This window comes from Nycticebus coucang, chromosome 13 (assembly GCF_027406575.1).
Source record: "Nycticebus coucang isolate mNycCou1 chromosome 13, mNycCou1.pri, whole genome shotgun sequence".
NCBI lineage: Eukaryota > Metazoa > Chordata > Mammalia > Primates > Lorisidae > Nycticebus > Nycticebus coucang.
Window position 1 is genome coordinate 18596434 of NC_069792.1, and position 13165 is coordinate 18609598.

General features: G+C 38.6%; 1 protein-coding gene across 4 annotated transcripts in view; it reads left to right on the forward strand.

The window, feature by feature from the left end:
- PREX2 (phosphatidylinositol-3,4,5-trisphosphate dependent Rac exchange factor 2) overlaps positions 1-13165 on the forward strand; it is a 299369-nt gene that overhangs the window by 140646 nt on the left and 145558 nt on the right. For all 4 annotated transcript variants that reach the window (XM_053558919.1, XM_053558921.1, XM_053558920.1 and 1 more), the window contains 3 exons: positions 337-485; positions 5340-5425; positions 10970-11106. In XM_053558919.1, the coding sequence (XP_053414894.1) occupies positions 337-485; positions 5340-5425; positions 10970-11106 (372 nt within the window). The remainder of the gene's footprint in view (positions 1-336; positions 486-5339; positions 5426-10969; positions 11107-13165) is intronic.

Sequence of the window (13165 nt, forward strand, 5' to 3'; positions counted from 1 at the left end):
AAACATAGTAAAAAAAAAAAATTAACCTGGGGTTTGACTATACTTAAAAGAATGAAACAAGAAAAAGAAATTTGAAATAGAAGAAACTGCTTACAGAAGGAGAATAAAGGGGGCACGTGGAATTTCAGTAAAGCTATGTGATTGGATTTAAAACTAGACCAAAGAGAATGGTTAGCGTATGGTCTCATCCTCAGATGGTTTACGAATGTGTAGAAAAGCATTGCAGATATGTTAACATGTCAAAATCCGTAAGCTCTAAAACCTTGCAGATTCTAATTTTTTGAAAAACTAGATTCCTTATTAAAATATAATTTATCTTTGCAATTTCTCTCTTAGATGGCTGGCATGGAAGTTGGGAAAAAGATTTTTGCTATTAATGGTGATCTAGTTTTTATGAGACCTTTTAATGAAGTGGATTGCTTCCTGAGATCGTGCTTGAACAGCAGAAAGCCTCTAAGGGTCCTTGTGAGCACAAAGCCCCGGGAGTAAGTTGTATGATTTATGGGAGATTAAAAAATTATAGAGATGAGTAAAACAGAAAAGTTAACTAAGTGTTTAGAATTGAGCATCTCATTGCTTGGAACAGTTGGGCTTCACCGCCATCAGTAATACCGCTCTTCAGACTCTTCAGATGGGGAAGGGAAATACACTGATGAAATGATGATGAAATGCTTTTTACCCAGATCAGAGTTTCAGTAGAAATCATGCTTTTCCCTTGCTGCTTAAATTTTCCTGGGCTGGTTGGGTTGAGTTTTCACTGTGAGTGAAAAAAACTCATTTAGCACTTGAGAATGAAGAGCTGTACGTCTCAACATGTAGCTACAAGGATTTCTGGTGCTATTAGATATCATCTCTAATTAAATGCTCATACGAGACAGAATGAAGGCTGAAAGACACTCCATGCTTTGTATGTACTTAGTCATATGTCCGTTTGTATCTGTCATCTACCTGTGATTAGAAAAAGTTCGTGTGTAGTATAGAAAACTTAGAGAGTACACGTTTTTCTAAAAGAAGACATTTTTCTCCTATCGCTCATAAATAACTGTTATGTTGTTTTTGAAAATCGATTTTTAAAGTATTGATAATACATTACACAATAATGTACCCACAAAGTGCAACCATGCTTTATACACTGCTTTGTGGTCACTCTTTTTTCTACGGGGTGTTCCAAAGGTCCCCTCTAAAGTCATCATACATGAGGAAAATGGGAAATTGTAGCTAAACGTTCCTTTATATACAAAAAATATTCATTACAAAAGTTTACAAAACATTTACAAAATATTTTCTACCTGTTGAAATTTTACCTCTTCGTAAATGTTTTGTAAATAAAGGTACATTTAGCTACAATTTCCCATTTTCCCTATGTATGACAACTTTAGAGGGGACTTTGGGACACCCTGGACTAACAACTTAACAAGTGGTTTGAAAGAGTGAGTTAAGTTTCTCAGTTAGGGCTCAGGGCCTGTAGCACAGTGGTTACAATGCCAGCCACATACACCGAGGCTGGTGGGTTTGAATCTGGCCTGGGCCAGCTGAAACAACAATGACAACTGCAACAAAAAATAGCCAGGTGTTGTGGCGGGCACCTGTAGTCCAGCTACTTGGGAGGCTGAGGCAAGAGAATTGCTCAAGTCCAAGAGTTGGAGGTTGCTGTGAGCTGTGATGCCACAGCACTCTACTGAGGGTGATATAGTGAGACTCTGTCTCAAAAAAAAAAAAAGTTTCTAATTTAGGAAAACTGGGCTAGAGAGCAGCAAAGAACCACAACAGTCTTCCCTCTAAATCTAATTATGGTCTCTTCCTTGCCTTTTGGCCCTGCCTAGAATAAGGCCATCCTGGTTGCGTACCTCCTGATGCTTTGAGGACATTTGAAAGGAATAAGACAGTAGTATTCCAAAGCAATCGTTAGGCTCTCCCAGGGCACTAATCCAAATGATCATAGATGCTTCAACAGTTAAAAGATTTTGAGACTGTCAACTTCAAATCCTCAGTCCTAGAGTTAATTGCTGCATGAACGAAGTTGGAATCTGTGTTCTGACCCTTCCCTCAGTGTTTGTTGCCCTGCATCTAGAATCCTAGATTACAGGTTCAAGGCTCTCTTCTGCCATTTGCTAGTTAAGAGTGTTACCTCAACATCCTCATCCATGAAATGGGCATAAGTGCCTGTGACACGGTGCTGTGACACTAAGTAAAGTTAGGTTTGTAAATATCCTTAGCAAAGTGTCCAGCATGTGGTACGGATTCTAGTGATGCTGTGTGTGATGTTTTTACTTGTTTTCTCATTTCATTTTGCATCGTTATATCTTTATCACATCAGAACATATTTTCATTGTATTTAAATTTCCTTTTTGAAGATGACACACTCATTTTTCTTTTTAATTTGTTTGAAATTTATAACCTTTTCCTTATGTCATTCTGAGGTGTGAGTCCTGTAAATCACTCTCACGTTTTCTTATAATAGCTTCTTGAAATTTAACAGTAGCGTACCAATGGGGGATTAGGGCCTGACCCCACGGGTGTTTTGTTTTTCTAAGTTCTATTTTCCTGGTATAAATGAATATACCAAAAAAACATGTGTGAGCTCAGTCCCTGACACCCTCCCCACACTTAGGATGTGTTAAGTAGTACCATGTTTTGAGGGAAAAAGGCAAAAATGTAAGGGGTAAAAACTAAAGAATTTTCTTTTGATTCTAGCTATATTTTATATTTGGTAACATCAAGGGATTTTTCAGAAGGCTTTGTAGCAGATAATTTAGCACGCTTTTTTTTCTGTAGGAAATAGAGCTTTCCTCTTGCATAAATTTAATTCTTGTTTTGTGTGTGTGCGTGTGTGTGCAGTTTTTGGCCGGGGCTGGGTTTGAACCTGCCACTTCTGGCATATGGGGCCAGCGCCCCACTCCTTTGAGCCACAGGCCCTACCCTATTTAATTCTTGTTTTAATAAGCAAGATAGTTTTCCACCAGGGAAACACGTTCTCTGAAAGTCATTTTATTGGGGGAGTTCTGACATTTTGACAAAAGTACATCTCATGGTGTTTTGTATAATTTTTAAGAAAAATACATAGAAATCCTCTTGAAGATTAGAGTAGTGTCAACCTTCCATTGCAACATTAGAAAGATAGAAAAACCTGGCTCAGAAAGAGTTGAGAGACCGTATGAATTCCTTACAATCCAAAAGCGACAATAATTCAATATGACCCGAAAGCTCTTAAGTTACTTGAGCAAACTTGAACTCTCGTTCATGATACATAGAAGCATGGACTGCCTCCATTTTTCTTTTATGCTCACCAGAATATGTTATTTATTCCCTTTTTCTCTTAATCAGTTATCTTTCCCTTGCAAGTGTGTCCTAGACAGACACTGTTCACTATGAGCCATTCAAAGGAAATGGAAACCCAAGGTATTCAATTTAGGATACAGGTACTTAATTAAGGATAAAGTATGAGTTAATTCTTTGACTTCTATTCCACATATACACAGATCATTTCATAGTGTACAACCTAATTTACAGTAATACTTTCAAGGTCCCCCAGAGCAGACAGTTTGCTTTTCCCAGATGCCTTTTCCCTGCTCTGTATTTGAGGTTTGAAGGCAGCCTCTGCCTTCGGACCGCAGCGCAGTCCTTGGCTTTTATCAGGTGTGCTAGGCCCACAGTCTTGCTCCAGAGGTCTCCAGCAGCTGTCTCATAAGCTGCCCATAGGTCCTGCGGCGTCTGTCCTCAGACTGATGTGGTACTGACATCTATTTCATGATTAATTAATCTTTGGGGAAACACTTTTTTCCTTGACCGTCAGTGCTGTTCAGAATTTATTGCATTGTGTTCATTTGTTTTTACTGTCTACTGAGATGTATTGCACTCATTTTATTGTTACGATGTTCCGCCTGATCGTGTGCTCTCTGCTTTCGTCGTGGCTGTCTGATTTCTGGCTTCCTCCTGTGGAGTATCTTGTTTATTGGTGCCAAACTGAACACCCCTCCCTGGTTTGCCGTGACAGCTCACTCAAGTGTCCCATCCCTTCATCTTTTTAAAAAACATTTTATGTAGGTTCATTGGAAATATTTCTTCTTTTATTCCAAATTTGTCTTCTGATGTATTATTCTTTTTAAACTTCACTGAATAAATACCAAAGTTAATCATTTTCTGAAATTATTTTGATGCAGTGATAGACACATCTGTTCTTTAAAACTAGGACTTTGTTGTTATCCTTTGATAAAGTTCCCAACAGGTGGAAATACATTAACTCTGTGTTTCTTTTATATGAACTTTGATGAAGAAGTTTCACAAGATACTCATTCTTTTTTGTAACAGTAAACTAATGAGAGAACCTTCCATTTTACTAAGTACCTACATTGCTGGTAGCATGGTGCAGGGTAATTTATCAGCGGTATCTCTTTTAATCCCCACTGACACCCTGCAAGATAAGTTTTAATAGCATTGTCTTGTGGCATTTCTGTGAAGCTTCCTGTGTCGGAGAAGTTAAAAGAGTTTAGCTACGTGATCCAAATACAAAACGACTACATGAAGATTCAGAGCTAGGGTCTCTGACTCCAATAGCAGGAGTTGTGTTTAACACACAGGTTTAACACCATTTGTGTTTAACCTGTTTAATTGCGTCTTATCCCAATAACTTTATGGAAGTTCCTTTCCCAGGACATGCCATGTGATAACTATGTTCAATTTGGAAACTCTGTATTGCATGCCTGCTGTGTGCCTTGGTGAGGTGAGGGACCCCGTTTGTCTCTAGAGGCTGCTAGCTCAATTGTCGTTCACATGATGGAAGAGCGCATCCAAGTGTAGATGACTGTTGTTTTAAGAGCGCATCCGAGTGGAGATAACTGTTGTTTTAAGAGCGCATCCGAGTGTAGATGACTGTTGTTTTAAGAGTGCATCCAAGTGGAGATGACTGTTGTTTTAAGAGCACATCCGAGTGTAGATGACTGTTGTTTTAAGAGCGCATCTGAGTGGAGATAACTGTTGTTTTAAGAGCGCATCCGAGTGTAGATGACTGTTGTTTTAAGAGCGCATCCGAGTGGAGATAACTGTTGTTTTAAGAGCGCATCCGAGTGTAGATGACTGTTGTTTTCAGAGTGCATCCGAGTGGAGATGACTGTTGTTTTAAGAGCGCATCCGAGTGTAGATGACTGTTGTTTTCAGAGCGCATCTGAGTGTAGATAACTGTTGTTTTAAGAGCACATCTGAGTGTAGATAACTGTTGTTTTAAGAGCACATCTGAGTGTAGATAACTGTTGTTTTAAGAGCACATCTGAGTGTAGATAACTATTGTTTTAACCAATTGTGGATTTAAAATTCCTCTGACCTTATTTTTTGATTGTTTCTAGGACAGTGAAAATCCCCGATTCAGCTGATGGACTTGGATTCCAGATCCGAGGATTTGGCCCCTCAGTGGTGCATGCTGTCGGGAGAGGTGAGAAACCCATCTTGCATGGTACACAGCTTTTCAGCACACTTTGGCGATTCCTTACAGAACAGGAATATATTTAAAGTGTGCATAATCATGTTGCTATCAATTTTCTCATTATTTGTATTTTACCGTATTTAGCTTATTGGTAGTATATTCTGCAAACAATATATTTTTAAAAACAATTAAAAATTCTAAGGCATGTTCATCATTGTTAAAAATTTGATACAAGAAAGATGGATGTCTCAACATACTTTTCTACATACTTCAGTTTGTCCCAAAGATATAATCATTTAAGGCTGTCTATTTCTCTTTTGTATTTTTCTTGATTGAAAATAATTGTATTTTTTGTCAGTAATCCAAAGATGTGAATTTTCAGTTTTAAGAATGATCTGTGGACTTTAGAGCCTGTAACTATATAATTCCTTCAAGTACTTCTAGAAACTATGGTTAAATATCACAATGAAATACATTTTAAGTTAAATAATTTCAAAAGTTATATTTATATTTTATTTTATTTTTAATTCTAATTTTTAACTTTTTTATTTTTATTTATTTATTTTGAGACAGAGTCTTGCTGTGTCACCCAGGCTCGAGTGCAGTGGGCTCAACTGAGCCCTCAATTTCACTGCTCAAGCAGTCTACCTGCTTCAGCTTTCCAAGTAGCAGAGACTACAGGTGTGCCTCACCGCACCTACCTAACTTCTATTTTTAGTTTTTGTACAGACAGGGTCTCACTATGTTATCTAGGCTGGTCTCAAATCCCGGCCTCAAGCAATTCTCTGCCTTGGTCTCCCAAAGTGCTGAAATTATGGGCGTGAGCCACTGCACCCAACCTTCTTTTTATTTGATAGGCAAATCAGCTATCAACATCTCTTGTTATCATATGTGTTTTTATTTTATACTGACACTACTAGTGATTGGCAGAAATTACTATTAGATCCCGCATTGCCAAGCATAATAAATAATTTGTTGCTTTAGCAGGAAGTGTCAGTGTAAGCATAAGAAGCCATGTGTTTATCTAACAAGGCAGGAATAGGCTTTATATTTTTGAGACATATAATGCAACTTAATGTAGTTACCAAAATATTTGATGGGAAGATTCTGAGAAGGCATTCCTAGCAGGATCACATTTATTAGGAACACACTAGCGAGACCTTTATTAGATTATGCATTGCTTTCATTATTGTATGTATGGTAAAAAATGAATCTATTTCAAAAACTTTCTTGTTGCTCACATTTCAAAAACAGAATGATAGACACTTAAAACCTTCTCAGTAACTCATTAACTATAAAACTGGAATGGGATATTGAGACATCATGTATCATCTTCATTTTTCACTAAGCCAAAAAAGGAATAATTCACATTAATGATGCTGTAAGGTAACCGAAAGCCTGAGTGAATCCAGTTACTCCCTGTCCTGAGAGCAAGAGTCTATCTTTGCAGCTTAGTGACAGGGTTGGCCCAAGTCTGGTTTCTGGTGTTTTTCACTTCTAAGGAGTAAAAGACAGAAATGCTCCTGTACGTCACTTTCAGATATGTATTAAATGAAAAGATGTTATGCTGTGGTTCCTTCTACACCATAACTATGCTATAAGAAAAGGAGATTTCTTTTCAAGCAGCCTATTCCCATGGTGGGCCACCGAGGCCACTCTTACCAGCACTGTCAGGGCCCCTCACTCCCACTCCTCAGCTGCAGCCAGGCCCCGCGTTTCAGTCTTAGATCAACCTAACCTCCTTCTTTGCTTTTTCTTTGCTGTAGTTGGAAGTAACTACCATGGTTATGGAATTAGCATCTCTTGATTCACTGGTTTCTCTGGGCCTGTGTTACTGCTCAGCAGTTTTTTTGATGTTTCCTTGATCAGTTCTGTTCCTGCTCAGAGTTGCCTCCCATGCAACTTCTTTTTTTCTACCTCACAGACAAATTCACACTCCTGGGCATGAAGCCCTCAGAGTCTTCCATACGGGGCACGGTTCAGGCTCTGAAGACCTCATGCAGGACTGCGCGGTTCAGCTCTGCTCGGCCTTTCAATCCCGTCTCATCCAGCCACCCTCCTTCCGAGCTCACACGAGCCACGTGGCTTGTGTGCTCCCATATGGCTGGGTGATTCCTGAAGCGATGCCTTTTCTCAGGCTGTTCGCTCTTCTGTAAATGTTTCTCCTTTCTCCCCAAGACTCAACTCAGTGTAAAAAAAAAACACACTATTTCTGGGAGTGAATTTTAGTGAGGACTATGAAAAAATGGGAAGATATTTTCTTGAATATGAATTATTTTCTTAAACATGTTTAATAATTTCTTTATGAGAGAAATTGCTCATAAAATCTCATTTAACATGTTTATAAGTTGTGTAATTATTTGTACGTATTATATGTATTTATTTATTTAAGAAACCATGTTTACATTTGACTCTTCTTTTTAGACAGAGTCTGACTCTGTCACCTTGAGTGAAGTGTCCTGGAATCATAGCTCACAGCAACCTCAAATTCTTGAGCTCAAGTGATCCATCCTCCTGCCTCAGCCTCTCAAGTAGCTGGCCTGTAGGCACCTGCCATAATGCCTGGCTATTTTTTTTAAAGTAGGGACACGGTCTCCCTCTTACTCATGCTGGTCTCAAACTCCTGAGCTCAATCAATCCACCCATCTCTGCCTCCCAGAATGCTAGGATTACAGGCCTGAGCCACTACACCTGGCCACATTTGACTTACTTATAAAAATTTATGGAGTACATATGTCATTTTGTTGTAGGCATAGATTACGTAGTGTTCAACTCGAGGCTTTGGGGATATCCATCACTCAAATAATGTACCCATTGACTAATTTTTCATCATCCACCCCCCTTCACCTCAACCTTCTGAGTCTCCACTGTTCTCGTTCCACTCTCTACACCTGTGCGTACACACTTTTTAACACCCACTTACAAGTGAGAACACAAGTGATTTTTTATTTTCTGTGTCTGGATTGTTTCACGTAAGCTAATGACCTCTAGTTTTATCCATCTTGCTGCAAAAGATATAATTTCATTTTTAAATGTCTGAGTAGTATTCTGTCGTGTAAATATACCACATTTTCTGATCCACTCCCCCACTGACGGACATTTAGGTTGATTCCATGTCTTTGTTATGTGAGTAGTGCTGTCTTATGAGATATTGATTTCTTTTCCTTTGGATGGCTACCCAGAAATGGGGTCAACGGATTGAATGATAGTTCTATTTTTAGTTCTTTGAGAAATCTCTGTACCATTTTCCATAGAGGTGACAGCGATTTATATTCCCACCAACAATGGATAAGAATTCTCCTTCCTGTACATGCAGGCCAACATTTGTTGTCTTTTTTTTTTTTTTTGCAGTTTTTGGCCAGGGCTGGGTTTGAACCCGCCACCTCCGGCATATGGAGCTGGCGCCTTACTCCTTTGAGCCAGGGGGGGCCACCCTATTTTTTTGTCTTTTTAATGATAGTCATTCTGACTGGTATAAGGTGATACCTCATTGTGGTTTTAATTTGCATTTCTCTGGTGATTACTGATGTTGAACACTTTTTCTTTTCTTTTTTTTGAGACAGAGTTTCATTCTGTTGTCCAGGTTACAGTGTGTGGCCTCAGCCTGGCTTATAGCAACCTCAAACTCCTGGATTCAAGTGATCCTCCTCTCTCAGCCTCCCCAGTTGCTGAGACTCCAGGTGCCTGCCATAATGCCCAGCTAGTTTTTTTTTTGTAGAGATGGAGTCTTGCTCTTGCTCAGACTGGTCTGAAGCCCCTGAGCTCAAGTGAGCCTCCTGCCTCAGCCTCTCAGAGTGCTGGGATTATAGGCATGAACCATCATACCCAGCCCAAAGCATTTTTCATATAGCTATTGGCCATATTTTGTTGTCTTCTTTTGAAAAGTTTCTGTTCATGTCTATCAAATGTTCTAGTAGATGTACAAAGAACTGACGCCAGTTCTTTGGGCTTGAGGAAGACAGAATTCTCCCTAACGCATCTATAAAGCCAGTATCATCCTGATACCCAGACTAGTCAAGGACAAAATGGAAAAGGAAAACTAAAGACCAGTGTCTCTGATGAACATAGGTATAGAAAATTTTAACAAATACCAGTAAGCCAAATCCAACAGCACATGAAATGATAATACATCACAATCAAGTAGGATTTAAGTTGCAAGGATGGTGCAACATATGCAAATCAATAAATGTGAAATCACACAAATAGAATCAAGGATGAAAATCATAGGATCATCCCCTCAATAGACATTGAAGGAGCATTTAAAAGAATTAAGCATCACTTCCTGATTAAAATTGCTCAACAAACTAGGTATAGAAGGAACATACCTCAAAATAATAAAGCCCATATATGACAAATACACAGCTAACATCATTGCTAAATGGGGAAAATTTGGAAGCCTTTCCCCTAAGAACTGGAATAAGACAAGAATGCCCACTTCCGTCATTCCTATTCAGCATAGGAATGGAAGTTCTACCCGGAGCAATCAGGCAAGATAAAAGGCATCCGAACTGGAAAAGAGGAAGTCAAATTATTCTCATTTGCTAATGATACAGTCTTATATCTAGAAAATCTAAAGACTGCACCAAAAACTATTAGATTTGATAAATGAATTCAGTAAACTTGCAGGATACAAAATCAACATACAAAAATCAGTAGTGTTAATATACACCAATAAAGACCCCATTGAAGAAATCAATAAGCCAGTCCCATTTACAACAGCTACAAAAAAAAAACAAAAAACAAACAAACAAAAAAAAAACCCACCTAGGAATAAATTTAACAAAGGAGGTGAAAAGTCTCTATTTATAGAACACTGAATTGTATGTATTAATGGTACTTTAATGTTGATTTGATTAGACTTTCAAATAAGAGTGATAGGAAGGTCCTGAGAAATGTTAATTGCTGGTTAAGATATGTTACTTCCATATTTAAATCCATCTCTATGCAAACAAAATTACTGGACAGTTAATAATTAATTCTGTTCTCTACAAATTCTCCAGTTCTTGGCCGTTTGTACATATCCTTCGCTCTTTTTATTCTCAGAAAATTCAGCCCACTTATAGTTGCCAAATGACTTGAATTTTTATCTCAAAAATTTCTTTTTTAGTGTGCATATTAAATTGTTGGCTTTTAAAAATATTTAGAAGTTTTGCAGAGTAAAGAAAGGTAAATAAAGCATATGTTTCTGGTCTTCTGATTATGCTATTTATCTATATTTAGAAAATTAGATTGACTTAACAGTTGTAAGGGAACGTAACTGATTAGCATTATAAAGGTCACTTTGCAATATTCTTTCAAATTAATTATTAGGAAGGTAAGACATGTTCTGTTAATCGCTGATTGTAAAGCAAGTTTAACAAAATAAATAAAAGAAAAGCACGTTAAAAAGTGGAAAAATGTTGGAAGGGCACTGCTCTCAGAACCAAGTTTATCAAGATCATACTACCTAGATTTTTATTATATTTTAAAATCACTTCCATTATTACGTATATTTACAAAATGAATCTTATTTCTGAAGGTAGTTTTGGGTACTTTTCCCATTTGTATTTAAAGGAACTGTGGCCGCAGCAGCTGGCCTTCACCCTGGACAGTGCATCATCAAAGTCAATGGAATCAATGTCAGCAAAGAGACCCACGCCAGTGTTATCGCGCACGTCACAGCCTGCCGGAAGTACAGGCGGCCGATGAGGGTGAGCCGCACTGCTCTTCTCTGGATCCGCTGGCGTCCTCACAGGGAAGCCCCAGGGGACAGCATGGGGCAGCGCCAGAAATGTTACGGTTCCCAGTTCTAAGTTTGAATTTAAACATAGCACCATAAATCTCATAATGATGGTTTTATCTGCCTAGTTAATTATAATTGATTGTATTTAAATGGTTACATTTTACTATTACAGCATTATCTCTTTACAAAGTGCTCGTGGGGGTACTTTTGTTTTCATTGTGATATAAATTTATCCAATTAAAATCCAAAGATCACTGTGGGTGCTTTAGAATATACAATCATTGTGTGTCTGTATCTGAGTATATGAGTTAATAAGTACTTAATAAGACTTCTGTGAAAAAGGTAAAAGTTCTTGGTTTTATGGGGTCTGTGATTGGCTTTTGGACACAGTTAGGCACACTGGATTTTGCTCTGAAAAAAATACTGAAATGTACTGCCATTGTTTAAAATTTCTAAGTACTATCTTTTCATCCACAGTGTCACAGAAAAATAAAATTAAAATCCTAATTCATATGCAAAGCTTAGTATGGAGAAAAAGTGAATATGGGACTATAAGAGATAATTCTCTTAATTTAATCGACTAGATGCAGAATGGAACTTTAAAGGACAAACCTTGTATTTTATTTTTCTGTCGTAAATAGTGAAATACTCTTTTCTGGATTTGAGGTTAGGATTTTATGTCCAAACCAAGTATATAGATGGCCATGTTCTCATAGGCCGGAGCTGATAATCCTGCAAAATGCTGGAAGCACCTAAAAATAGCTGATCAGTTTTGCTTAGTAATAAGGTCAGAACTAGCGTAGCAAATTGGAGCCTCCGCACAGACTCATGGGTTACTCTGGTTGACAGGAACTTGATAAGTATGTGTTGATTGAATTGTATTATCGAATGGGTTTTTTTTTTTTTTTTAAGTCTTCTGAAATCATCAAACCTTGCTCTTCGGTCAGAATTTTAATAAGTAGACAGAGCGACTTGAGTTCCATTCCTTCTCATTTCCCCCGCTCGTTCTCCATGAGAGGCGTTAACGGTGAAATTACTGAGAAAGCATTGGGTGGAAAGAAGCATCCAGGAGTTACACACCCTCTCAGGCATCTATGGCCACAAACAGACCTTCCAAAACCTGAGTGGCCTAAAACAGCAGTGATTGGTTATTTTTCTTGGTTCTGTGGGCCAGTTGGGGGGTGGTTCCCGCATGGGTACTGACGTGGCTGCATCCTGCTGGAAGCTGACTGGGCAGCTCACTTCCAGCACCGTGGCCATAGGCTTCGTGTGGCAGAGCAGCATTTCGCAATCTTTTTTATCTCACGGCACACTTGAACCTATGGTTATGATTACGCAGTGCACTTAAATTATGTTGATTTTTAAAAAAAAAAACTTAAAAAGAGGATGTAATTACTGTGCTTTGGACTTCTTTCAAAAATAATTTAATTGATGTTTAAATTTTTCGCTGCACACCTAAGATCCTCCCTGGACGCACAGGTTGAAAATCACTGGTTGAGGCTCCAGAGGCCCTCCACATGGCCTTTCGTTCCAGTCTCTAGCACGATTTTCCTTTCTGCCTGGTGTCTGGATTTCAAGAGGGATTGTTAGAAGCCATAAACCCTATACTGAGATTGTGTCTGCACATCAAGTCACATGGCTAAGCCCAGGGTCAGTGTAGGATATCAGGGGATATGATTCAGTAGGGGCCATAACAGGGCACAAAAATGTATTTAAATGATCAAATATTAGGCTCGGCACAGTGGCTCACTCCTGTCATCCTCGTACTCTGGGAGGCTGAGGACATTGGATCACCTGAGCTTGGTGGTTAAAGACCAGCCTGAGCAACAGTGAGACCCTATCCTTACTAAAAATAGAAAAATTAGCTGAGTTGTGGCAGGTACCTGTAGGCCTAGCTACTGGGGAGGTTGAGGTAGCAGACTGAGTGAGCCCAAGAATTTGATGTTGCTGTGAGCTATGATGATGCCACAGCACTCTACCCAGAGTGACCGAGTTAAATATATATATACATACACATACACATATAT